Source organism: Gambusia affinis, linkage group LG10, assembly GCF_019740435.1.
Source record: "Gambusia affinis linkage group LG10, SWU_Gaff_1.0, whole genome shotgun sequence".
NCBI lineage: Eukaryota > Metazoa > Chordata > Actinopteri > Cyprinodontiformes > Poeciliidae > Gambusia > Gambusia affinis.
In genome coordinates, this window is record NC_057877.1 from 11433812 (window position 1) to 11459318 (window position 25507).

Sequence of the window (25507 nt, forward strand, 5' to 3'; positions counted from 1 at the left end):
CATGTAGCAAATAGAAATGCTTTTGGTTTAGTTAGGTTTGTTAACAGACATAGAGGTATTAAAGGTTAAGTGTGTACAGTTTTCTCAAATATAGATAACTTCTGCTTTCTCCACCCAGTTCTATTTTGACATGCATTTTATTGTGTGTGTTGTGATTGTAAATCTCTGCTCTCTGCCCCGTCCAGGTGTGAGTGCGATGAGGAGAAGTTTCAGACAGTGAGGTCATGGGCTGCACCTCGGCCAAGCAGGTGTCGGCCGTGCCCAACGATGAGGAGGGACGCGGGAAGGCCTACAGCAACGGAGACCTCTACTCTGGTCAGTTTTACTCCTGGCTGTCAGGACGATGCCCGCAACTCCGTCTCACTCCACAGCTGAGTTCAGCGCAGACCCGTGGCCTCGCTCTGAACCCGCAGAGCCCTCTGGCTGAGCTGGGTTCTCTGGTTTGGAAAATATGAGTATCAACAACTGCAGTTTTATTAGAGTCTTCTGTGTTTACTGCTCATATAGGAGAGAGGAAGTACCCAGAGGGTGATAATGTTGGTGATAAGAGCGACGCTGGAGATTAATATTTCAGCACTAAACTGGATGGAGAGATAACTTTGAGTCCACTCTAAAGTGGGGCTGGGTAAAAAGTTAGGAAACTAGCTATGCTGTAACAATTTTAACATAATGAAACTCAGACATGTTTCATAAGTTGGCCTGTCACAATAACAAATTTTGCTGAGCGATTAATTGTCTCAAATATTATTGCGATAAACAGTAATATTGTTTGAAGACCTTTTTACAATGATTTAATGGAAATGACGTAATAATGCATGTGATTTTCTCCAAAGATAGATACACTTTATTTTCAAAAGAACACTTAACACTGGAACTGATAAAATAAACAAAACAACCAAAAATAAAAATAAAATGGATTCTCAGTCTCCATTAACACAAATATACTTGAATAAAAACTAAATAACATAAAGCCAAAGGGGAAATAAATACTGCATTCAACCAAAAGAGTGCAGATTATGAAGTCTGTATACTATATTGCCCTTCAATAATCATTAGATTTAAACAAAGATGGGCACATCCAACTACCTGATGCAATAGTTCACACTACATGATTTTTTTGCCCCGATTTTTCCCCTTACGACCATCGTTCTAAAACTGTTGCTTGCGATTTCGTAACCAATCATCCTGTAGTATGTGGTGTGTTATGGTAGATTGTTGTGGCCGCTCCGATCTAAATCAGGGGTTTTCCGACTGGTAGCGATAACGCAGCCTGTTGAAAGTGACATGGAGCCAATCAGAAAGCGTGGATTCTCCTCTGTGCTTTCTGAGGGAAAATTTTGGAGGGGAATCCCAAACAGCTGACACAGCAGAAGTCCAGTGGACATTGGAGATGATACATGGAAACAGTTTTAATGTTTATTCAACATTTAGTTTAAAGAATAAAAGGGGGAGGAGTTGGAGTGAAGTTGCTACTGCAGTTGATGAACCCGGTAACTTTTCAGCTGTTCTTCGTTAACGTGACATAAATCGGTTCTAATGATTTTCATTCAGTCGGGACGTTACGCTGACACTAGAGCCACATGCGTTGCAGGTAGATTGTAGTAAAGAATTGATTAATGCCTGGTTTTAAAATGAGTTAACTGGAATTGTAGCCATTATTTTGTGCTCATTGTTGGACACCACATGGCAGGAACGAACCCGATCAAACCGTTATACCTAGGATTTCTGTCAGCTAATGTGTGATCTCACATGGGCCGACAGCTATAAGATTGTGTAGTGTGCGATGGGCATTACACTAAGGATATGGGGAAGGGAGGGTCAGTGGAGAGCACCGGAGTTGAGCCTTTCTTAGTATCATCAACAGAAAGAGAAAAAGGCTGGAAGAGACGATAAAGGCGATAATTAAATTGACGTCGATAGTTTTAATTTATTGCGCGATTAATTGATTTATTGTTTATCTTGACAGGCCTATTCATAACAATTAAACACTTATCACTTTTCTGGTCAGGCCAGAAGCTGCAAATTGCACCCTGTAAATTCCAGTCCTTCATTTAATATAATTTAGTCAGTGAAGATAGAACCTCATCCTGTTGAAAGTGTTTTCAATCTTTTCTTGTCAACAGAGGTTTTTAGGTAGCACCAGCTGAGGAGGTTTTTCGTCATACATGCATTTAAAGGTGACAAATTCAGAGTAAAGCCCCATTTTCCTTCAAATATTTTGGAATCAGAGTGTTTTTGTAAAAATGTTTGAAATTTTCCTGTGGAAAATGTTGCTCAATTCTTCTCGCTCCGCTTCAGTTTGGGAAATTCCATGTCCGTCCCAAATTAATCGTAGATGTTAATACTGAAGGAAACTAGACTGACATGCAATGGAAACTGTGTGTATTATAAAATCTAATGCAGAAAATGAAATGTGCACCTGAGATTTGAATATTTCTATATTCTCAGATGACTTAACTATGATGTGCTCTGTTATGTAGTGGTTTAAAAAGCTGGCCACGAGATGGTTTGTTTAAATGGAAACCAGAAGGGCTTGAATTTGGGTAGAAACTGGCAAAGGATGTTTGTTTCTCTAAAAATAGATCGGTAGAGGTGGACTCTTTTTTAGAGTTTCCCAGTCATTTAATGTTTTTGTTTTTCCACACAGTCACAAGTGTTGTTGGTGGAGATTTGAGTTTGAACCATGAATGATCCAGGGAAAGACCTCCTACTTTAATTATCTGATGGGTGGAAAGGAAAACCGGCCCGAGGTTCATTAGTGACGGCTGCAGCTCTATCTTTAATTGCATGCAGCCAGCTGTGATGTAATAAGGGACTGGAATGAAAAAGAGATGATGGCTGTCGTCGGATTAGCAGAGATTAAGAATTAGGAGTGACACAGTTGGATGAATTATGGCAGATGATCCATAGGAGACCCCCCCTACCATCGTCTCTCATGGTTTTCCTTTGACCCTTTTCCGCTCTTCCCTTCCACCTCCCGTTGACTTTCTGCTCCTTTCCCATCCTACTACTCTCTCTCAGACACGTTCTTCTCTCTTCACCCCGGAGATTTCTACACTCTTCTCTCTTTTGATTTTCTATTAGAGAACAAAACGAGCCAGAGAATGAGAAGGAGGCAGTCCGAAGAGAGTAATTTCCTTGAGAGAGGAAAGGAGACTGACATGTGTAGATACTCATCGTTTTCTCTCTCCTCTAAACTTTCCAGCCACTTCCAGATCGCCTCCTTTCCTTCCCCCTGCTCCAGGCCTCATTCGTCTCTCCCTTTTTTCTCTCTGCCACTCTGTCTATTTTAGGTCTCCATGACCCCCATCTCCCTCCTCCCTCTTTTCCTGCGTTCATCTCCCCGCTTTTCTAATGCGTGGCTCTTTTCCTCTCGTCTCTTGTGCAACATTAGGTCAAAACCTTGTGTCCTTTCACATCCCTTCCTCCCGTTTCCTCCCGGCTTGTCCCGTCCCCTTTCTGCTGTCTTTTGATTAAAGTGGAATGTGGAGTAGCTGTGGATGGGGCAGACTACTGTTTGGACTTGTTCACATGTATTTGCATACAGTGGATGTGTGACTTGAGTAGCCTGATTGATTCCTAGCTCTTTTAAAATTTGTTTTTCTAAGCTCCCTTATTTCTTCTTATCTACCTCATGTCATCTTTTACCTCTCAATCCCTCCACCCTTCTCCAGCTTCCTCTCTGCGTTCGTTTCACTTCTCATAACTGAGGTTGAAAAGACTGGTAACCCCTGGTCAGACAGTCCGTCTCGCTTACGCTCATAAATTTACCCCCCAGTGGCCTGCGTGTCGGTGAGTGTGTGTGCCATACGTCGGCGTGTTTAGTTACCCTCTTCTTCTTTCTCACACTGAAACGCCCACCAGCAGATTTTGGTGCGAGTGCGTCCCAGATATTTGGACTTGTCCATCCAGACTCCAGCCTGGCCTTAAACCACCCGCCTTACCCGCCCCCCAGCCCTCTTAGCTGCTCCCACACAATAACCGGAAAAAGGCAGAGCTCCATTACACAAACAGCGAGGAAAAATAGCAACACTCTCCCTCCTCAGCATCAAGCTGTTGATCTGGGGAATAATCGCAGGGAGAGGAGATCTGAGAGCAGATAACGCTGTAATGTGCTGCATGTATTTGCTAGATTGCATGATGCAGCACCCAAACATTCAGAGAGACATCCAGCATACACATTTCACTGTTATTTAAACCATGCATCAGATCCAGAGAAAATTGTCAACAGACCTCTATGATTTCACTCTTTGCCCTTCCTTTCTGCTCTCCAACTCTGGTCTTAAAGGAGTAAAACGTCTCAGTGTGGGGAGAAAAGGACAATAACTTCTCAGCCCCTAAAATTTAATTTCTATATTTTTTATATATATACTTATGAATGCAAATATGTTTAATTATGCAATAAACAATATAATGTCTAGTTTGTAGTTTTTTGACAGTTGACATATTCTGATTAGAGGAGGCGCTTTAATTCTTTCTTTGAGGCTCAAACTCTGGATTTCCATTTTGCCCAACTTTGATTTCTTAACTTTTGTTTTTCTAATAAAGTTCCCATTCAGACGGTTCTTAAACTATGTTTGAAGCCATGAAGTAAAGAAAATGCCCTTTTCTAGCATATTAAATAAAATGAAGGTATCTTTTCTGTTTTGACTTATTAACAAAATCCCAGCCATTACAAATATAAAGGTCAGTTTTGAGTCACCATAGAAGCAAGATGCATATGCTTCACTATCTTATTTTTAGGAACTCCTATGTGTCAATTATAAAACTTAAATAATGTCTTCAACTCACAGCAAACATCTACACTTCTGGCCTATTAAAAGCTAATTCTTTACAGGGCAGTGCACAGAAATGGCAAAAAAAAAAAAAAAAACTTGCAGAAGACCTAAAAAGGTCAAAAGTTGCTGCCCTGGCAAGCAAATCCATCACCAGGAGGTGAAAGTGGCACATCGCTCATTTTCAGTAGAAGTGGGAGACCACAAGGTCTGACTGGGCAGGAAATAAAGTGCTCAGTTTAAAGAAACTACACACATTTAATACGTTCATCTTCTGGTCTACAGATATGACTAATAAGATGCTGAACCAATGTTGACTATATGCACACTGTTGAATGTTGTTATGAATTACTTGTGTTGCACCTTACAGGTATCTTTGTAAGTTAAAGAGGAAGTCTGTCGTAACAATAACACATCACATTACGACGTCTTCTCAAACATCTAACGGCAATTAAACGCTCCCCTGCACTTTTATGTTATCACAATAGCCCACCATTTATTCATAGTCCGTGTAATCCTTGTAAATATGCCAAACATTTATCTAAAATCAATACAGTCCCATTAATATTAGAATATACTTAATTCCTAAGCAAAAAACAACTTATGATGGATATAAAATGTGTCCAGCAGAAGGTGAAGGTTCAACATATTTCATTAGTCTTTAATAAAAGACAGATAACTGTAGCTGTATAACTACATAACTCCTAAACAGATTTTTCTTCCCCACACTTGCACTGGTTGCTTCTATAAAAAAAGTGAGTCAAATAGTGATCAGGGATCTGCTACTAATCCCAACAGCTTCATTTCTACTTATTACAGCAGAACTAGCTCAAATTTTGTTCTTCGTTCCGTCCTCAGCCAAACTCTTTGCCGCCATTATGTATTTCAAAATTATCTGGAAAATGTTCTCACTGGACAAGCATTTAAAAGAGCAAGTCCCATTACGATTTGTGCCGTGTCCGGTTGCATGATATCAGGAAAACATGTGAGTGTGATGTTGCGTCTCCACAGGCCACTAAAATCTATATTAGGTGTTGGCATCAAGGGCAGTGAGAGTTCATCCCTCCAACTGGCTGGTTATAAAATTCAAGCACAGAATTGAAACATAATAGGCTACCAAATGTCGCATCCGAGCAGTCTTTAGAGATTTTGATATTCCGCATGTTAATATTGTGATAATGATTGCAATTTGTTCTCTTGTGCATTCACATTTGATTGACTGGCTTTTGAAAGCATCGGGTCAAATTACAGCCCTGCCTCAAGTCCATGCCGATGCCCTCTGTTTGTCTACAGCACTTCTCCTGCAGGACGACTCCTTAGAAAGAGCTCCTGTCTCTCTGATTCAGGATATTCACTTCCCCCTTATCATCTATGCAGCCCAATTCATACTACATATTCTACCTTTTTGTAAAGTAAGCAGTTTTTTTAGAGGTTGCTTAGCTTAAATTTTCCAGTTCTGTGATTGTACTTGCGTAACTCACTGAGCTATATTAAAGGCAGCTGTGCAGATTATTTTTTACTTAATTCTGGGTTTCCTCTAAGAGTTGAACACGTTTCAGTCCTTTTTAAAATCATAAATACAGTGAAAGGTGAGACTGTTGCAGCATTTTAACCATCTGTGCCATATGACCTGCTCACGTGGTTTTCTGTGTTGCAAAGAGCCAGACGGAGAGCAGCTGAAACACACTCATTAAATTTTATAACATTCAAAGTAAAACTTTGTTTACCAATTCTTGTCAGTTTTGTATATTATACCAGAATCACATTAAAAGCGTCCGTTGGTATGTGAATGATCAATTTAAATTATATGGATTAATATGTCATATATATTTGTATACTCATTGATATGTGTCCATTTATTTAGCTAAATTTATTTAGAGTTGTTCTTTTTTACAAGCGCCTAAGCCCATCAGCCAGTCCAGTACTGCCGGCTGTTCTATATGAATACAAATAAATAATACATTTTTTCATAATACATTTTTTATGTGTTCTTGCATAAGACCATAACTTTGCCGATGCAACACAATGGGATAAGATTTACATTTGTAAATATGTCACAGCTGGTTTAATAGTGTAAACTTCCACTTTTGTCATTTCACGGCCGCCACAATAAACCCGACTCTGATTTATGTTCACTGCCGATGACCGTTTGGTGTGCGTGATTTTTGACTTCAGCTCAGGTGTAAATGTTGATGCCAGGCTGCCGATGGCTTGCAGCCAGTTGGGTTGGGAGGGAGGACGCTCGGCAGGAAGGACAGAGTGACATAGCCACAGGACAGGCCGGGCTGTGAGAGCATACATGGCCAAATAAGGCCATTTAAATGACTCACGCGCCGCGCAGACACTCTGATGCGGCGACATTCAGATTCGGAGGCATTCTGACTCTGAAACAGTCCCACAGACACATCCGTCGTGCACTCGCAACGGGTCCTTAAGGTCAGCGCAGATCCCTGCTCTCTAATCAGAGACGAGAAAGATGTCCACATCACAAAACCACAGCTTCTCGAAATAGTCCTTTCATCTCCCTCTCCCTCTTTTTCTCTCTCTCTTCTCTGACGGCTTTTCGTTTCCCTCCCCTGGCAACGACGTGACGAAACATCCGTGTCATTTCTTTTGACAGGGACGGCCACACACACACACACATGCAACTCACCCTTTTTTTTTTTTTGCTCCTATCTAAACTGAAGTCTGTGATGGTGTAAGCTGGGCCACTTTGATCTTCCTATATTCATCACGTTAGGCTTAGCCAGGATAGTTGAACTGGGAGAGAATATTCAGGCAAATCCAGCATCATAAAATGGCATTTCTCATAACCGCTATGTGCAAATGTACATTTAGATCCATCTCTGTGGCCTAGAGCTGCTAATTTCCCTGCCTGCTGTATCCACCCTAATTGACAGCTTACACAGCTTGACATCAGTGTATACGGTTGTAATGCCATACTGGAGAGCAGAGGAAGCGGCTCTTAATTCTGCTTCCTGCTGCAGCGCTGCGATGTGCCATGTGTTTACCGAGCACATCCAGCCTCGGTGAGCCTGCGTTGCGTTAAGGAGCCGTTTGTGAGCGGTGGCATGTTCAGACCGGAGCGGCTTTGCTGAAACTCGTTTACATTCCTGGCATAAACAGCAGAGGAGTAGCGCCGCTTCCCGACACCACGTTCTTGAACAGATGATTTGTCGTTAAACCGCGGGCCGCCGTTAGGCTCTGCAATGACGTACGTGTTGACTCGCAGGAAGGCGTGATATTGTGCTCGAATGCAAGACACACAGGTGATCAAGGTACAGGAGGAGCGTGAGCAGAGGGGAGGGAGAGCTTCAGCTGGGTTCAAAGGGCCATGCAGATATAAACACAGACAGGAACGGAGTCGCTGCTGATAGTGAGGGCAGACAAACAAGATGTGGAACAGATAAAATCAGGTGTTGCTGCTTTTTATGTGTTTTATCACTGTCAGCGGTTACCTTAAAAGACAAGCAGGCATTCAGCTGATAATTCTCAGTGCTGGTGGTGGTCAGCTCATTCTTGAGTTGGTTGGCTCTATTATGAATGAAATGCATATTTTTTTATTATGAATTACAATTAAATATTTACCAACTTCTACATATTTGCTGTAATGTGTGCCATTTCCTATGCCGAATTGGTTAAAAATGTATCCATCCATCCATCCATTCGTGGGGTCAGGAGGGTTGCTGGTGTCTATCTCCAGTAAACGTTCCAGGCGAGAGTTGTGGTACACCCTGCACAGGTCGTCAGTCTGTCGCAGGGCAACACAGAGACAGACAGGAGAAACAGCCATTCACACACACACTCAATTTAGAGAAACCCTAACAGTCATGTTTTTGGACTGTGGGAGGAAGCTGGAGTACCTGGAGAGAACCAAACATGCACAGGGAGAACATGCAGAAAGACCCCAGGCCGGGAATCGAACCTAGGACCTTCTTGCTGCAAGGCATCAGTGCTACCAACTGTGCCACTGTGCAAAATTAAAACTGTAAAATCCAGGTAAATTGTTTTTTTGTTTTTTGTTTATTCAAAATACACTTTTAAGGTGCATATTTTCATCAAGTGAAACCAAATATTTACATAAACCAAATAAATATTCCTGCAAAATGCTGCTAAATTGTTCCAGTTTATGTTCAGTTACGGTTACAAAAACTACTTCTTATTGTTAAATATCAGGTATCCTTCTATGAGCTTCCACATAATTTTGATATTTCTAGTTAAATAATTTTTATTTTTATTTCAGCCTGAAGTTTAAACTGTACGACTTGAATAGGTTTTGGGTATCCTTCTATGAGCTTCCCACAATACTGTGCTGGATATTTGGCCCATTCCTCCTTACTTAACTGATGTTTTCAGGCTGTTTTCAATGCCATTTTAGTTCTTCCTACACATTTTCCTGGGAGCCTGATGACTGAACTTTGTGATGGCTACCAAAACATTGATTCTGTTGTTTTTAAGCCACTTTGTAACTCTTAAGCTCTTAGCTCTTGTAGCTTTTAAGATGTTGCTTCAAGCTTTCCACATAATGGTCTTACCTAATGATGCCATATTTTCTTGATGTGCACCAGTCCCTCCTTCAACAAAACACCTGCAAACATAATACAGCCTCCTCCATGCTTCATAATTGAATAGTGTTCTCGGGTTTTTGTCCATTTCCTTCACATGTAACTATGGTTATTATGGCAAAACCCATCTATGCTAGTTTTATCAGACAACAGGACATGTCTTCAGAAATGAAGGACTTTGTTTCCGTGTGCATTTGCAAACTGTAGTCTGGCTTTCGTTGCTATTGAAGTAATGGCTTCTTCTTCTTCTCTGAGTGTCCATTCGGGCAATATGGGTCACGCTCCAGGACAAAAAACCCCCAACTAAAATCTGAGATGGGCCTTTAAGTCAGTACTGAAAACATCATTGTTTACTGAAGCTTTGAAGTACAGGCAATTGTCTTTTCACTTATATCATGTTTTAGCCTTGTTTGATGTTTTTGTCCTTATGTAATTCTCCATTTTCACCACTTCCGTGTATTTAGTCTTTTAATTATGGAAAGCACTTGGACTTACAGTGTGTACAAATGACATTAGTTTATGCAACACAAAATGCAATTTTAAAATGGTCAGTAAGACGACGTAAAATCTCCGTCTTGTCCTAAATAGTCGCTGTTGGTAGGAGGGATGGACGGCGGTGCGTGAGCCGTGTCATCTTCAATGAAGTCTTAAAGCTCTACTGAGCTCCTCCTAACTGTCTTAGCCGTCTAAGCTGTCCATGTAGCCAAGAAGCTGTTCATTTAGTCTCTAATCCTCCCCATCTTCCTCCTTCTTATCATCACCCTCTCTCCTTTTCTCCTCTGTCTTCTCTGGTATTTCCTCCTGCTGTTTTTATGTTGCTGCTTCTATATTTCTAATGCTCCAATGGTAAAGCAGTGTCCCATCTAACTGTACTTCCGCCTCGACTGTCATGCGTATTATGAAATGTCACATCAGGTTTTGTTCTCGCATTACCATCGACCACATGTGGCTAAAAATCAATAGAATAATGAACAGTCCTGATAATATAATGCAGTGACGATGCAGAAAAGGACGTTTCTCTGTCCCCCCTGACCCCTCCATCTTTTCTCTCAGAATTTGTCAAAACGCGAATGAAAGGAATGTGCTTGACGTTTCATCTCTGGGTAACTCCTCATAAATACATGTAATTGTTAATTCCCCCTCCTTTAATCATGCCAACTCTTCTGTTCTCAGACGAATACAAGATGAAGGGAGTGGAAGAGGTGAAGTACATGAGAGGAGATGAAAACCGGGTGAACGCACGCAACCAGGAGAACCTGGTGAGAGACGGGCACACACACACACACACACACACACACACACACACACACACACAAAATACAGCAGCCAGTCCACTGACAGCCTGTCATCCGCACACACTCAAACCTTCCTCTGACAGCTCATCAGCTCCAGCCAACAGGCCTGCGTTTGTGTCCAAAGGCAGCTCTCTCTGTCTGTGTGCAGCACACACACACTCTTTTTGCACAAGCACACACACACAAAAAAAGAAAATACACATAGGCAAACAGAAAGGTTCCTCACAAGCAGGTGGAGACAACAATCTGGTGTGTGTGGAATGTGTAGGCTGAGCGCATGGTTGGTTTCCAGTCCGCCGCTGCAGAAATCTCTAGGTTTTAAACACATCAGAGGAGTTTCATAAAGTCACTTTGCTCTAAAACCTCATAAATGATTTTACTGCCAGTATGTCTTACCTGACGGTGTAAATAATTTATAAGCTGAGGCACATTATCTCTGAATAAATCCACTTCCTCCTCAGGTCACAGAAGGCCTGAACATTATGATGGTGAGAGATTACAAGAACAGGTTGTTTCTTTTTTTTCCTGTAAGTGGACATAGTGGCGTCCTGGCAATTGTTAAAACAGTGAGCAGCATAATAAACCCTGATTGTAAAACAGCAGCGAGGATCACACTACAGAAACACAGTTTCATAAAAACTCAAGGTTTACAAGCAGAAGACGAGCTTCAACACTATTATTATGCTGCTCCAACACTGTGCTCGGTTCATTCATTGATTTGATTTACAAAAGTCAAACCTTTCCAAGAATAGTCGGAAACATGTTCTTGCAAGCTTCAAAAGTCCCTATCTGTTCTTTTTTGTTTTTAACTGAAGTGTAATTTGTTGTTCCAAAAGCATATTTTATTGAATGGATTCCCTAGCCTATATATTTTAAAACAAAGGTTTCTTATAGAAGAAAACAAACAGCATCATGGAGCACTGTTCTAACATCTCAAAATGAAAAGAGAGTGGCACAACTGCAAGCATACCAAGACATGATAGCTCATCTACATTTAAAGGTCAGACAAAGAACATGTCCTGTTAACTCGGGAGGAGCTGCAGAGATCCACAGCTCAGTTTGCGCTGCAATGGAAGGGTCTATTATCAACTCACATTTATGTGTGCAAATAGCCTGGCTAAAGTACAGACCTGATTCCCAGTAGGAAGCTGTGGCAAGTTTTGAAAATTTCTCCTGCAGCAGAAATTCCTGCAAAAGGTGGTTTTACAAAATAAAGACCTGTGGGGGATAAATACACACAGCACACGTTTCAGATTTTTACTTGCACTTTTTCTTCTTTTAATCAATGCATCATTTTCATTCCACAGACGGCCCTATGCTAGTCAATCACCTTAAAGCGGCAAAATTTGAAAGTTACAATAGAGACAATGTCACAATAAAGAAAAGACAATAGCTGTATCTTCTAAATCTTTCTGGGTTGTCAACACTAACCCCCTTGATGACCTGAACATGGCTGCAGAAAGATTGACTAGAGCTGACCTTGATCAGCACTGAGAAACTGGTTTATTAGATGCTCATACATTATGTCTGTGACCCATGTCCTGCAGCAACGGGGCGAGGGGGCAGCTCAGTCATTCAGGTTTTTGATTTGTCAGCAGCGTGGCCGCTCCGCTGATACCCGTCTTTGAGTTTGGAACCTGTTCTGTCTGCTAATAATGAAAACTAATGGCATCTGTGTGTGTTTGTTCTCAGGAGAAAAGTAATGTGGAGTACAGGGGCAAACAGCAGAAAGAGGCGGCTGCAACGAACATCAAATCTAAGTAGGTGGACGGCAGCAGCCCTTAGAGCTGCTTCAGAGATACTTTGTTAAATAAACTGGGTACGTTTACATAATCGATCATAGTGAGTGATGGATTAAAGGAAAAAACAGCATAAATTATCACAGGAAGAACCTGTCCTACTGTGTGATGCCAATATGATGGCTCAAGCATCCAGGTTTTTATTTATCTGAGGGGCCTGTGGAGTGTAAGCAGCACTCAAACAACTCTGTTAAAGGGACAGTTCACTCATGATATTACAAAGTAATTAGGTGTTTTAAGTGAAAGTTTTTACAAAGAATTGTTGTGGAAAAAATAATACAGTATGTCTGCATGCATTTTTAGACTTCGTGAGTTCGTATTCCATTGTTTTGAAGTTGAATCTGTCCACTCACCTTCTAATCTTTGTCCATTTTCTATCTGTCTATCCATTCATACATTAATGCGAACCTCTATGTATGCTAACCTACATACATGCATGCAAGCATTGGTACACATATCCTAATCCTTAGTTCTTCCATCTGAACCACTGCTGACTGTAGCAAAACATACTACAAAATAAAAAATAAAGATTAACATTTGTACCTTGGAGTTTGGGAAAGTATGGGATAACGTGAATCTTGTCAAATGCAACAATGTCACAATAATCCCATGTTTTAATTAAATTAGATAAAATAGTTTTAGTTAACTTAATGTCAATATTTTAGCTTAAGGAAATTTCTCTCCCTCTATAAGAACATTTCAGGCTGAGATGTTTGGAATAGTTTACATCTTTTGCTAATCTTAAGACATAAGAGTAGCTGAAGTTGTTGACAAAAGTTGAGGGCATTCATTGGTTCATTCCTGACCGAGGTGACCCGTTATTAAACTGTCACCTCCTTCACAGCCCGACTCCTGTAAGCAAGCAATCTGAAGCGTCTGGCTTTTGTAAAGCAGCTTGGCCGTCCACCTCCGGCTCTGTGTGAATAATGGCAGCTACGTGCTGCACTCTTTGTCCTTTCAAGGACCATTTTGATCGATTTTTTTTATTGAATTATTATTTAAAACCATTTGTAGACTCCTAAACATATAATTTCTGACACTGCAGAGAGTGTTCATCTGTGTTTGTTCTCTGTGGGGGGCGGGTTAGGGAGGTGTGTAACGGAAAATTCTCAAGATGGTATTTGTTGTCTGCTTTCTCCTCCTCCTACTCCTCCTCATCTCCATCCTCCGATTTCCTCTCCCTCCCTTTCTCCGTCTCCCTCAGCATTCACACGTCAGAGAGCCAGCAGGAATTTTTCAGGATGCTGGATGAGAAAATTGAAAAGGTGAGGCCTGTGTGTGTGTGTGTGTGTGTGTGTGTGTGTGTGCGTGGGCGAGTCTTCATTAGTGGTTTGATGGAAGGAGAAAATACATGTAACATCATTTAAAAAGTCACAGCTGGGTCTCAAAATTAAAAGGGACAAAATAATAAAGAAACAAAGATGTTTATTAGTCCACATTGTCATTCTTTGTACGAGCTGAAGCAGAAGGAAAGGTAATCACTGCATCTTATGAACACAAGTTTGTTCCTTTTTGCCAGCTACTTGAATGACACGGTGAAACAAGTAATGACTCATTTTTATTTTTACTCCCTGCTTTGAATCATTTTTATGCTTGCAGCCCAAGACAAAGAGATTCACATCATTTCTTGAGAGACGAGTATCTCATTGTCAAATGGTAAAGGTTGTGAACACATCTCAAAGGTCCCAGTCTTCTCTACAGTTGAAACCAGATGTTTACATACACCATTAAACAGAGACCCAACCTTTTTTTCCTCACTGTCAGAATAAACGTTTTGGGTCAGAATCACTAGCATTGTTTTAATTTATTTGCTAAATGCCCATTTTGCTCCAAAACTAACTCCTTTCATTAGCTGAATCATGGCTGGACATTCACATGCCGTTCATACTAATTGTTTGAGCAGATGAACATGAACACTTTACCTGGAAAGTGTCCCCACAGATGAACAAAAATCGGAGACGTTCTCTTCCAGATATCTTGAATTTTTTTCCATGATTCCACACAAGGAAGCTGTGAATTTGGATGGTAGTAAAACAGTGATTCTATAGTAATAATAAGTATTCCTGGATGACCCACAATAGGAGACATTAAGTTTGACAGTGAGGAAAAAAAAGTTATACAGTGTATATAAAAATCTGGTTTCAACATTCAAAGTTATTGTGTGCAAAAGCAGCTCTTCCCCTACAAAGACTAAATGATCGACTCAGCAGTTCTCCTCAGCTTCACAAAGTGCTTGAAGCAAACTTTATTATGCAATGAGGCTTTTTTTCTTTTTTGCTTTGCTTTCTTGCATTATAAAAAGTTCTGCAAAGTTTAAAGTCCTCACTTAAATAGTTAATTTCTCAGCGAAGATGAGGTTTTAACGCAATATGAGTCAGCACCCAAAGTGAGTCTTGTCTGCACAAAATGAGACGCTTCTCTCCAATCTGTGTTTTTGTAAAGGTTTATGAAACTTAGAAACTTTGCCAAAATCCAACCACTGACGTGACCAAACACTGACATGTCTACGCCATTTTTTAAAAGCAAATGTATTATTTAAATGCAACGTCTGAATGAATGGTGTTTGAAACTTTTTGGCCTACACACACACTGTACTTAAGTTTTTTCACACATAAATATTTGCGATGACAACTGTGATTCAATTTATTGTGCAGCTTTAATAGAAAATATAGAGCCAGCCGCATTTATCAATACCCCTAGAAAAAATATGTAAAAAGCATCGGAAGAGTTGCAGTAGATTTGTATGTTTTATAGAAAAATGTTTTCCTTTTGTAAAAGGTAAAAACAGATTTTACAAATTAGTTAAAATATAATGAAATGGCTGTTGATGCTGCTTGTGCTGCTATTACCACCCGTTTAGTCAACTTCGTAATCATCCATGTAAACTCATCCAAGAGGGTCAGAAGCTGAAATAAAGTCCAGATCTTTTAATATGCTCTTTTCTCTTCAGATCTCCAGACATAAAAGATTGTTTTTTATCGGATTTCAGTCTTGGATCTTGGGAGTAAGATTGCCAAGGGAGAAGATTGATTATGTACCTGGTGAAGCATTGTTCCCGCCATTTTTTTTGGATCACTGTCCTCCTAAAACAATCCAATGATTACCTCCCTATTAGTTTATTTGCAGACTGCACCTGATTTTTATTTAATTGTCCTGGTATTTTCAAAGAGTTTATGATGCAGTCCACTCTTATACACTTCCTAGGGCCTTTTAAAGAGTAACAGCGACACATACTGACACTATACTGAACACGAGCTGCTTTTCCACTTATGTATCCTTTGTTTTACATTAGATTATCTTGGATGTTTGTCTGTTGCTGAAAACGTCCATCTTTGTCTCATGTGACCCAAACGTGCAGTTCCAGACAGCTTGTCAAGAAAGACTACATTTCCATGGGTTGGTGTTTAGATTATGTAACCCAATCATTCCAAGATGGCGCTCTGTTTTCAGATAGCGAACTTCTGACATTTTTTTAACCTGCTTTTCCATCCTCCTTACTTGATTTTATAAAAACTGCTTTTACGTTTTTTGGGGTTTTTTTGTACTTTATTAAAGAAATGCAGCCGAAATAATAATAATAATAATAAAAAAATCCTCCTTGAGTTTTTTAACATAGGATGCTGGATTGAAAGAAATACAAAAATTAAGGGCTTCTTACTCATCTTGACCAGGGGTGAAAGTAAATGTGGCTGTCACTATATTACCTCTGAACTGCATGATCATAAAAAAATCATTTATTGCACAAGGAAATAAACATCTCCGCACACCAGAGGAGTATGAAAACCCCTTAAGGTTTATCTTTGATTGCAAGGATGATATTTTGTCATTGTGGCAAGTACAAGTGAGCATCAGTCGACGGCCTCCAACAATCTACTTGTTATCATACGACGATTGGCTGAATGTCAGGTGTATCTGGAAGGAATCCAAAAACAACACATCTTATCACCAACAAATCAACATCAAGTAAAACAGTGTAGCAACTCTGGCTAACAGCACAGACAAATGTAGCCTTGGGTAATCTTAATACTTTAAACTCTGCTTTACGTCACCACAGTAAGATCATTGTCCAAGCTGGTATGTTACCCAGAAGACAAAAGCGCCAGCCAGGCAACAACAGACCACATTTTAGCTGGTTCCTGTTATTTGAGACTGTAGCAACATTAGGTGAGAAGCACCAGGGCAAACCTGCAGGCAGCCTGCTCAGCTGCTTTTTATCTTTGACTTTCACCTCATAGATCACATCTGAATTGTCAAGTCGAGCCTGAAGTCCCATAAGCCTTTGTGGCTTTTCCAAATCAGCTTATGTGCTGTGCGTACATTTTAAACAGAAAGGTGTAAAATAAAGTAATTTTGGAAAATAATAATTTGTGTTAATTATTTGGAAGATCGTATCTAATTCTAAGTTATAATGTTGCTCCAATGAGTGGCTGGTGGACCTGTACGCATGCAGCTACTGTGACTTCCAAAAGTATTTACACCCTCTGAGCTTTTAACATGTCAAAATATAACCATGAATCACGTTTTATATTTTGATTCTCTATCTTTTTTAATCAGCCAAACACAAAGAGGGCATATTAATGATGAAGCAGGAAATACTACATGGCTTCTAAAACATCTTACAAATAAAAATTTACATTTCTAACCATTATTCTTTTCTTCAATGCCTCTAAATAAAGCAACACGTCACTTATGTGTATGACAGTACAGCGATTGGTCATACATTTCACAACTCTGGCCTTTAGGAAAGAAGTGTGAAAAAGAAAGCAAAAACAAACACGTTAGAGAGGCTGTCCTGGTTAGATTAAACCAAAATGTAACTTTTTCACCTATAAGCAGTATGTTTGGGGAATGTGGGAATGAAAACTCCACATTCAAGCCTGAACTGTCCCCGCTTGGGAACACTGTGTTGGCAGCATTATGCTGTGGAGATGTTTTTCTCGTTATTGTAAGTGGTCCTCAGAAGATGTTTTGGTGTTATTTGCATGATACTCACATCCAAAACCAGTTAACTACACCTGAGGATAACTATTAAAAGCTACTAATGCAATTTTGAGTTGTTTTGCATTTATTACACATTTGACTTTATATTAACCTAAGCAGGTTGTTCTTATGCAAAAGAATGGGTTTCAAATGGGCAAACATGCAAATGAGCAGTTTTAACTGCAGCGATCACTGAATTTTACATAAAGTGGACATCAGGGTCAGATGGTGGAGAAATCCCAGATGTTCCCAAGTGTCGGGGAGTTGAAGTAAAAACATCTGTTCACAATTAGGTGACCTGAATGCCACATCAGTTTACCAGGACCAGTTGTCCACAGCTACTCTCTTACGTTAGAGTAGCTGTGGACAAAAATTCTGCAATGAAAGTCCTGCAGGCGGAGGCTTTGACGCCGCAGCCTCCGAGCTGAAACCCAGCGCCGTTCGGAAGAGAAGCAGAACAAGCCACCTGTCAGCACTTCACTATCTCATTCAGCATCTCCTGTTCCAGCAATAGATGTTTATTTGAATGTGACTGAAGTAACGGGTGCAGACCGTTCAGAGTCATTAAACTTGGGGTATTCACTCTCTATTTTATCTGTTTGGCTGTGTTTTTAGGGGCGAGACTACTGTTCGGAGGAGGAGGAAGACGGGACATAGCATACCGGCCCCCACGGACTCGACCCCCTCCCCTATCCCCCCCACGGACAGCCTCGTCGAGTGTGTGTGAAACTGGTAGCGTGTGTTTATGTGTGCCTGAAAGAGAAAGAGAAAGTTTAATCAGTGTTTTACAGTGTGACGGGACACTATTGGTGTGTGTAGGGCGGCGGGGGGTGGGGGGGTAGTTTTCTGAGCACATGGCAGTGATACTTTTAAGTGCAAAACGGAAGAGAATGGGACAAAGACGAGCTTCGTCACAGACTGCAGCACTCAGCACCTCATCCCTTCAGGCTGAGGGAGAGACGATGGAGAGATCGTCGCCGGACCTGTCGGGTCAAGCAGATATTTACTTCACCTGTCCGTCCTCATCTGTCCGTGTCCTCCTCTGTGGCCTCTGACCCTAAATATATAAACCCACGCAGTCGGGACTCTTGGATGTTGATATCCATCGAAGATTAGAGTTGTCGTTGGTGTGTTGAGGACTGAAAAACACATGGAGCAGCGAAAATAAAGCCCAAGGGAGAAGAGTATGGTGATGGATCTTTGCTGAACTTTATCGCCTGACTACCTTCAGTCGGGCTCGCCTTGTCCAAGATGGACTGAAAGGGTGAGGGTGGGAGATAAAAGAGGGAGAAATATGGGATATTTTAATATGAGAGAGTATGGAGGGAGCTGGTAGTTTAGAATCTCCTAAACTCCTTCCTTTTTAAGTCAAGGACCTGTTTTTTGTTTTGTTTTGTTTTGTTTTTGTTTTTATTTTCGTTGTCATTCTATGCCACAGTCACTTATTCAGTTAAATTTATCCTCCTTTAAATGTTTGTTTCCAGCCGTTTTTGTTCTTGATGTCCATCATAGTATGTCATTATCGTTGGCAAAATGAAGCTCCAAAATTTAGTCTGTGTCTCAGCACAATCACTCCTCCTTTATACAAATCCTCACTTATACACTCAAAAGAGTTGTTTTATTTAACAAAGAGAAACTCATTTGCCTTATTTCAGTGTAGAAGACGGCTGTCTCACTCAGAATACAATATCGTATTTGTTTCACCAGCAGGTTATCGTGCATAAATCAGAGGTACCCATAGAGCTTATTTCTGATCCAGTCAGTATTCACACACTTTCACGCCACTTCATGAACATTGCAGCGACACCAATTTTGAGGAACTTAAAGGGAGAATTTGTGGTTGTTGTTGAAACACAGATCTGTGTTTTTTTTTATTATTATTTTTAACCATCTTTACTGGATACGTCCTGTTGTATTATTTTTGAATATGTTTTTTTCTATTAAAGATAAAAAATTGAGGTGCTCTGAATGGTGTCTTTATTTATGCCTTTTATACCTAGAGCGAACTAAAAAGTGTGAAGTCACTCTTCCAGACGTGAAAAGGAGCTTTAAAACTGCAAGGTTGTGTAATACCCCCTGCTGGTGAAATGTAGACACTGCATCCCAGAAAGTACAGATTGGCATAATAGTCAGAGGTGGACATGGTCAGCAGCAACACTGTGGTAGTATGTAGTGTTTAAATGTTGCTTGGTTTATGTCAAGAGGCCCAAGAATAAATATCCTTCAGTCCTGGATAAGGTAGTCATTTTTTTCTCCTTATGTCTATAAAATGTCCCACTAGGGAGGCAAAATGTTGCACCTTGATTAGAATCCAAATTATCTTTTAAGTACTGAAAACAAATGTTTGGATTTTAGCTACTTTTTCTTTTTTTTTCCCATTGATTACGTGGAATCAATTTTCCATTGATTGTTTTGTTTCCTTAGCCCACTTCACTCTGGAAAACCAAGGATATAATAATGCTCATCATTACAATAATGCCACCTTTTCTAGCAACTGGATGGTTTCTGTTAAATGAGCTATTTGAAGGGCTATTTTCCAGTTAAAAACAATGTTGTAAAGATACAATCGCAACAGGGATTCCCCGCCTGACTCTTCAAATATTTTAGGTATTTGCCTGAGCATTGCCACTTTTGGCTTCATAGTGTAGTGCAGAAAAAACATAAATCTAGTATTCTATTACTTTTGAGTTTGGTCAAAGTGTGAACATATGAGACCCAATTTCTGTACTACATTTTCTCCAACAAATGTTTGAATAGGGATGTTTTTTCCATACCTATGCAGATTACTTCCAAGTTATCTGGGAGGATTTCTATTTCAATGTTCAGCCTCCCATTGTGCTACTCAGTTTTAATGAGAAAAAAATGTATTTTAAATTTCTCACGGACTCCTGGAAGGACGCCCAGCATTAACTATTCAACTTAATTTGATTCTGCAACTTTTTTTCCATGCGCCGTGCTGTGCTTGGTTAAAATATTTAACTGTAAACTGAAAAAAATATATATATTGTAAATTTCCAAAACTATGTCTTAGGTTTTTGAAGTAATAATTCAACCTTTTTTTATTGTAGGAACTGCGTTCAAAACGCAGTCTCATTGACTGAATGCTTTCATAATGAAAAAGTGATTTCTGTTTATAGTTCTGTCGTCAACTGAGCTTTTTTTTTATGAATATAAATAGCCACATGATGTAGTACTGTAAAACATGTTGAAGTTCTGAATCGATATCTGCTCTGATGTTTAGCCCAACGCGCTCCCAGTGGGACCAGATCCCACAATGCTTTCAGCGAGCTAAAAAAAAAAGCTTGAAGTGTGTTTCTGTAATAGCTGCTTCCCTGCTGCCTCTGTGCGACACACGATGCACACAAACTCTTTCTTTACCTCGCATGACTCACTGGCAGGGGCATTTAGGGTTATGATCAGCAACCAGTGAGCGAATCAGAAAAGAGAAAGGGGTCTCTGTGGGCTGGCGCTGGCAGTTATGATCTCCCACACGGAGAAATATAAAAGTGCTCAAAGGAGGCTGGAAGCGAGAAATTAAGAGGAGGTGTTCAGAGGAGTGGGAATGAGGCAGGGAAGGAGAGAGGAAGAGACGGATGCTGACCGTTAACCTCAGACAGGAATATGGGCAAGAAAATGTTCTTTCCACACTGACGCAAGTACCAATAAAAAAAAAGGCTCTCTCCTCCCTGCTTTGTGAGTTTAATGTATGTGTGTGAGGAGAGAGCATGCGAAGAGGAACAACATGTTCTTGGCTGCTGTGCGTTTTAGGGCTAATGTTTCAGGAATATTTGTGTGAAAATGGCTAAAAATCAGGTTTTGAACAGCACCAGTAGGAACACGTTTGACAAGCTAGGTTTTATCAGCCGGTTATTTGATTTCATACAGTTTCATATTGAGTTTCTTGTGGGATGACAGTGCACACTCCTTTCCAAGCCATGATAATTCAACCTTTGTCAAACTTTACAGCTGAATCCTGGCCAGAGTGTTGGAGCTTCTTGTTCAGATTTATGAAATGATGCTCTTCATGGTGGAGCTGTGGAAAGTGGACAGCATCCACACCAGTTTTCTGCTCTAGCTGGAAGAGCACAACAGGCCATCGACAATTGTAATTCTGGTCCACTGAATTTTCCAAACGCATTCCTATCATTTGTGTACATTTCTGTATGTGAGCAGAGTACACGAGAACATCCAATTCACAGCTAATTTCAGGATATTATATTTAAACACACAATTATACATTGTTCTGGAAACCCTTTGATAGGCCAGATGAAACGTTACAAAAACACTGCAAACCCGCACTCTAAACGGGGATGTAAGTGAATGCCACATATTCCCTATTACAACAAAGTGATCACCAGACAAAACAAGGCAGTGGGACGACACTGTGTGATGTCATTGGACTACCAGAACAGCAGCTATGGCCTCCAGCAGATCTGTGTGTGAATTCTCAGTAAGAGGAAACGGGTTAGAAGTAGTGAGCTTTCTTAAACGAAGAAAACCAATCACTGAATGGTACCAGCCTTTTAACTTGGATGGCTGTTTTTTTTTTGTTTTTTTGTTTTTATTCTTTTTACAGAATTTTTTTTGGCTCTCATTTGATTTTTTTTTTCTACTTACAAAAGTGACATTTAGAATAAGTAGTTTTGTCCAGATGTATCGTCACCATAAAAAGCACAGCTCTGTCAAGCAGTTTTGACTCAGTCTTTACATGTAAAACTTGCCAAAATCTTCTTTTATTGAGCTTGAAAATAAATAGAAACCATAGACAATGCCTTTTTTCCAAATTAGGAGCAAGGCAAATTTGCGTCCATATGTGTATGTGTGTGTGTGTACAGGCAGACTTTGCCCACGTAGACATTATGAGTCAACTGAGAGGCACTGACTGGCTTCCTGCCTGGATGCCCTGCAGGCCTTTTGCTCTGTGTCTCAGCTCTCCGCAGCAGTTCCCTAATACCAGCTTTGGAATACCTACACTGGCTCTAAACCCACCTAGCTGCACAACCAGCTCCATTTTCCACCCTTGCTTGTCCTGTGAAATATTATCTCCCATCCTTTTACATTATTCCCTTACATCAGCAGACTCTGCTCTTTCTTCCTCCTCCTATTTATGCAGCAGATCCATATTCTGGATTATATTTGCAGAGCAGCTCTTAAGAGGAGAAGGGGGTGGGTGGGGAGTAAAGTGGGATTACATACATTTAGATTCATGTTGCTCACCCACAACAAGTGACCTACATAAACTGCAGGAAGCTAATTGTTGAACGTATCCATGCAACTGTCTCAACGTTAGGCATGGTGACTTAATGTCACCATGTCGGCGTGAGGCCTCTGCTGCGCTGGAATCCTCTGCGTCGCTCCACTGAGGGACCAAGAGGACTGGCAGTAAGTGACGGATGCTCGTACACTTTTGTTTCTCAGCAGCCTGCCGAGTTCACGTGAGCTGAGTTAGCAGTCGCAGTCTGGAGTTGTAGTTCTGAGGGGACTCAGGAGCAGGAGCTTTCTTACTCAACACATGGGAAATACACTTCTTCTGGAGAATTGCTGTCTGTGTTTGTGGGCGTGTGCGCGCGCATCAGGGGAGGCGACAACGACAACACAAGAGCACCACCTGCTGGTCCAACGACGCCCTCAGAGATCTGACTGTGTTGTCTATTACTAGCCTATGTGGGCATCAACCTGAGATGGATACTTGTGATGTGAAAAGGAAATGATTTACGGTTTGCATGTTTTGTTAATAAATAAATGGATGCAAAGTGTGGCATTAACTTGTCAAAAACAAGCCTCCAGAGCTCCTGAAGACTTTCTTCCCAGCAGTGGTTTCCTTCTTGACACACTTCCATATTAGCTAAATTTGTGAACTGCACCCTAACTTTTTGTTTTTTAGGTACTTCCATATGAGCAGAAGATCTCTGCAGACCCCCCAGAGTTACCAATGGACCTTTTGGCAGCTTTCCTGGCTAGCGCTCTCTTGCAGTGTTGTCCTCCTTGTGTGTTTGGGCTTTTATTGTGTCTGTGTTTTCCCTTAACTAGTTCATTTCCCTGTGTACATTATTGTTAGCACGATGTTGCCGTATTAGTCCATTCCTTTGTGTGTAGTTTCTCAGTTGTGTGGTGTTTGTAGTGCATTTAGATTTCATACTCTTAGTCTTTTCCCAGTGGTTTCAGGTTATTAGATCAACTCTGTCTGTGCAAATGATTCTTCAGTTTTTCTAATTTCCTTCTTTCTCGTACCACATGTTTTCTGATTACTTCATCTGGTTCCTATGTCTTTTCTTATTGCTTCCTCTGTATTTGCATGCCAGTTTTTTTTTAAACTGTATATTGTTTTGTTGGATTTTTCTGCAAATTGATGCTGGCTGAAGGTAACTAGTTGTTATGAATTTTTATTTTAGTGTATCAGAGTAACGGGAGCCAGGGTTAAATCTAAAATCATTTTGTAATTGTCTTTCCCCAGAGTGATGTTTTACCTTTCAATAATGTATCATCTAAAATCCTAATCAAATACTCTAAAAATGTGGTTGTTTGTTTCTGCCTCATGAATGTAACAAAAAGCTTAAGTCAATCTTTCAAGGAATTACTTTTATCTAAAATATCCACAATTTTAAGCTTCTTCTACACAAACTGGAATACATATTTCTCCATTTGTTTTTTGTTCCAGTGACACAATTTTTGTATTTACTGACCTTAATCATAAAGGATTTACCCTACTATTAGAAGCCGCAGTGGAGAAAGAACTTGGTGATTTAAGCCCAGCCTTCTCAGAAACCACAGTTTACCGAACAAAAAAACTTGGCACCTCTTGAAACATACATTTATCCCAAACATGACTAAAACAAACCAGAAAGCTCTGCTGTGTCTCTCAGCCTCAGATCAGTTCTTAGGAAGACAAATGGCTACGTGTCAAGAACACGACCAAAATTACTAAGCAGATGTTCCGCTATGACAGAACAGGGAGTTTGAACCATCTGAAAAATGAAAACCCAGCCTCGCTGCAGAGGTCTGACGCTGGGCCAGGAGGGTGAGGCTGTTTTTACACAGAGCGCAAAATAAAATGACTAACATGAGTTGGGAAAAAAAAAAAAAAAAGTGGGGAGGAAATTTTGTTTTGGGGTTTTATTCAGATGCGCTTACTTGTTAATGAAAAACTAAACACTCTCAGTTCTGTTTGACCAGAGCTTCAGCCAAAGCTCTGTTCACATTCACTGGTGCAAGTCACATCATGGACAGCTTCCACCAGTCACCACTGCTCAGCCAGATGCCCTGTGGTTACAACAGGAATAAAGAAAACCTGCGTGTGTCAAGCACTTAAAGCTCGGAGTTGTCAGAACGCTCTTGGAGCAGGTGCTGCAGGATTAGGACGGCGTGTTTTGGTCATTTCCTTGATGTTTCTGTGCATCAGACTGCTAATATCTTCGGGGAGGCACTAGGGGGAGCTGAGAGATTACCCACACTAAGGGCATCCAAAGACATGGGAGAATGCTGTCATTACCCCAGGGAAGGAAAAACATTACAGAGTGGCAATGAGCCCAACATAAATAAACACAATAAAGTCAAGACAGCAGCTAAAGTAAGTCTGTCTGAGCCTGTTGTTAGGCTCCTATAATTAAAAGAGGTTTGCTGGAAGGCAGTAGTAATCCTATAAGAGGGAACACTATAATATTATAGTAATATGTTGAGCGTAGATGCCAAGTTCTAGAGCAGGAGATCCAAGTATGGGGACAGAAGACTCCACCCACAGGTGGAAAAGTGAATTTCAGATTTGTTTATTTTTTTCAGGGGGGTTTGGGGGGAAATGTCCGGGATGTTTCTGTTTTGTTGTGACGTTAGTTCGACTTAATTTTTTATTTATTTAATCATTTTTATTTATAATTGAAAAAAAATTGGTAACGCTTATGACATTATGGCATAGCTTTGAAAGCTTACATGGAAATTTAGATCTGTGGAAGCAAATATGAAGAAGTAATCTGTGGTTGGAAATCTTTCTGCCCATCTTGTGAGGAATTAAAACTAGGGGCAGTCGAATAGTGCAACAGCCTGTCATTGTGATGATTTCATACTCTCCGCTTATGCAATACTCAAAATGCTCAACAAAG

At 40.5% G+C, this 25507-nt stretch overlaps 2 protein-coding genes across 7 annotated transcripts in view; both read left to right on the forward strand.

The window, feature by feature from the left end:
• Positions 1–19372, forward strand: part of zgc:92140 (uncharacterized protein LOC447854 homolog) — a 32993-nt gene extending 13621 nt beyond the window's left edge. For 4 of the 6 annotated variants that reach the window (XM_044128664.1, XM_044128663.1, XM_044128665.1 and 1 more), the window contains exons 2-6: positions 186–315; positions 10514–10599; positions 12328–12395; positions 13639–13699; positions 15385–17859. In XM_044128664.1, coding sequence (XP_043984599.1) covers positions 225–315; positions 10514–10599; positions 12328–12395; positions 13639–13699; positions 15385–15534 — 456 coding nt within the window. In that variant the 5' untranslated portion in view covers positions 186–224 and the 3' untranslated portion in view covers positions 15535–17859. Of the gene's footprint in view, positions 1–185; positions 316–10513; positions 10600–12327; positions 12396–13638; positions 13700–15384; positions 17860–18029 lie in introns of those variants that run through there. The other 2 variants (XM_044128667.1, XM_044128668.1) reach the window with 1 other exon arrangement.
• Positions 19373–22733: 3361 nt separating this feature from the next.
• Positions 22734–25507, forward strand: part of colgalt2b (collagen beta(1-O)galactosyltransferase 2b) — a 34534-nt gene continuing 31760 nt past the window's right edge. Inside the window, exon 1 of the mRNA XM_044128669.1 lies at positions 22734–22796. The gene's annotated coding sequence lies outside the window, so the exon portion shown is untranslated. The remainder of the gene's footprint in view (positions 22797–25507) is intronic.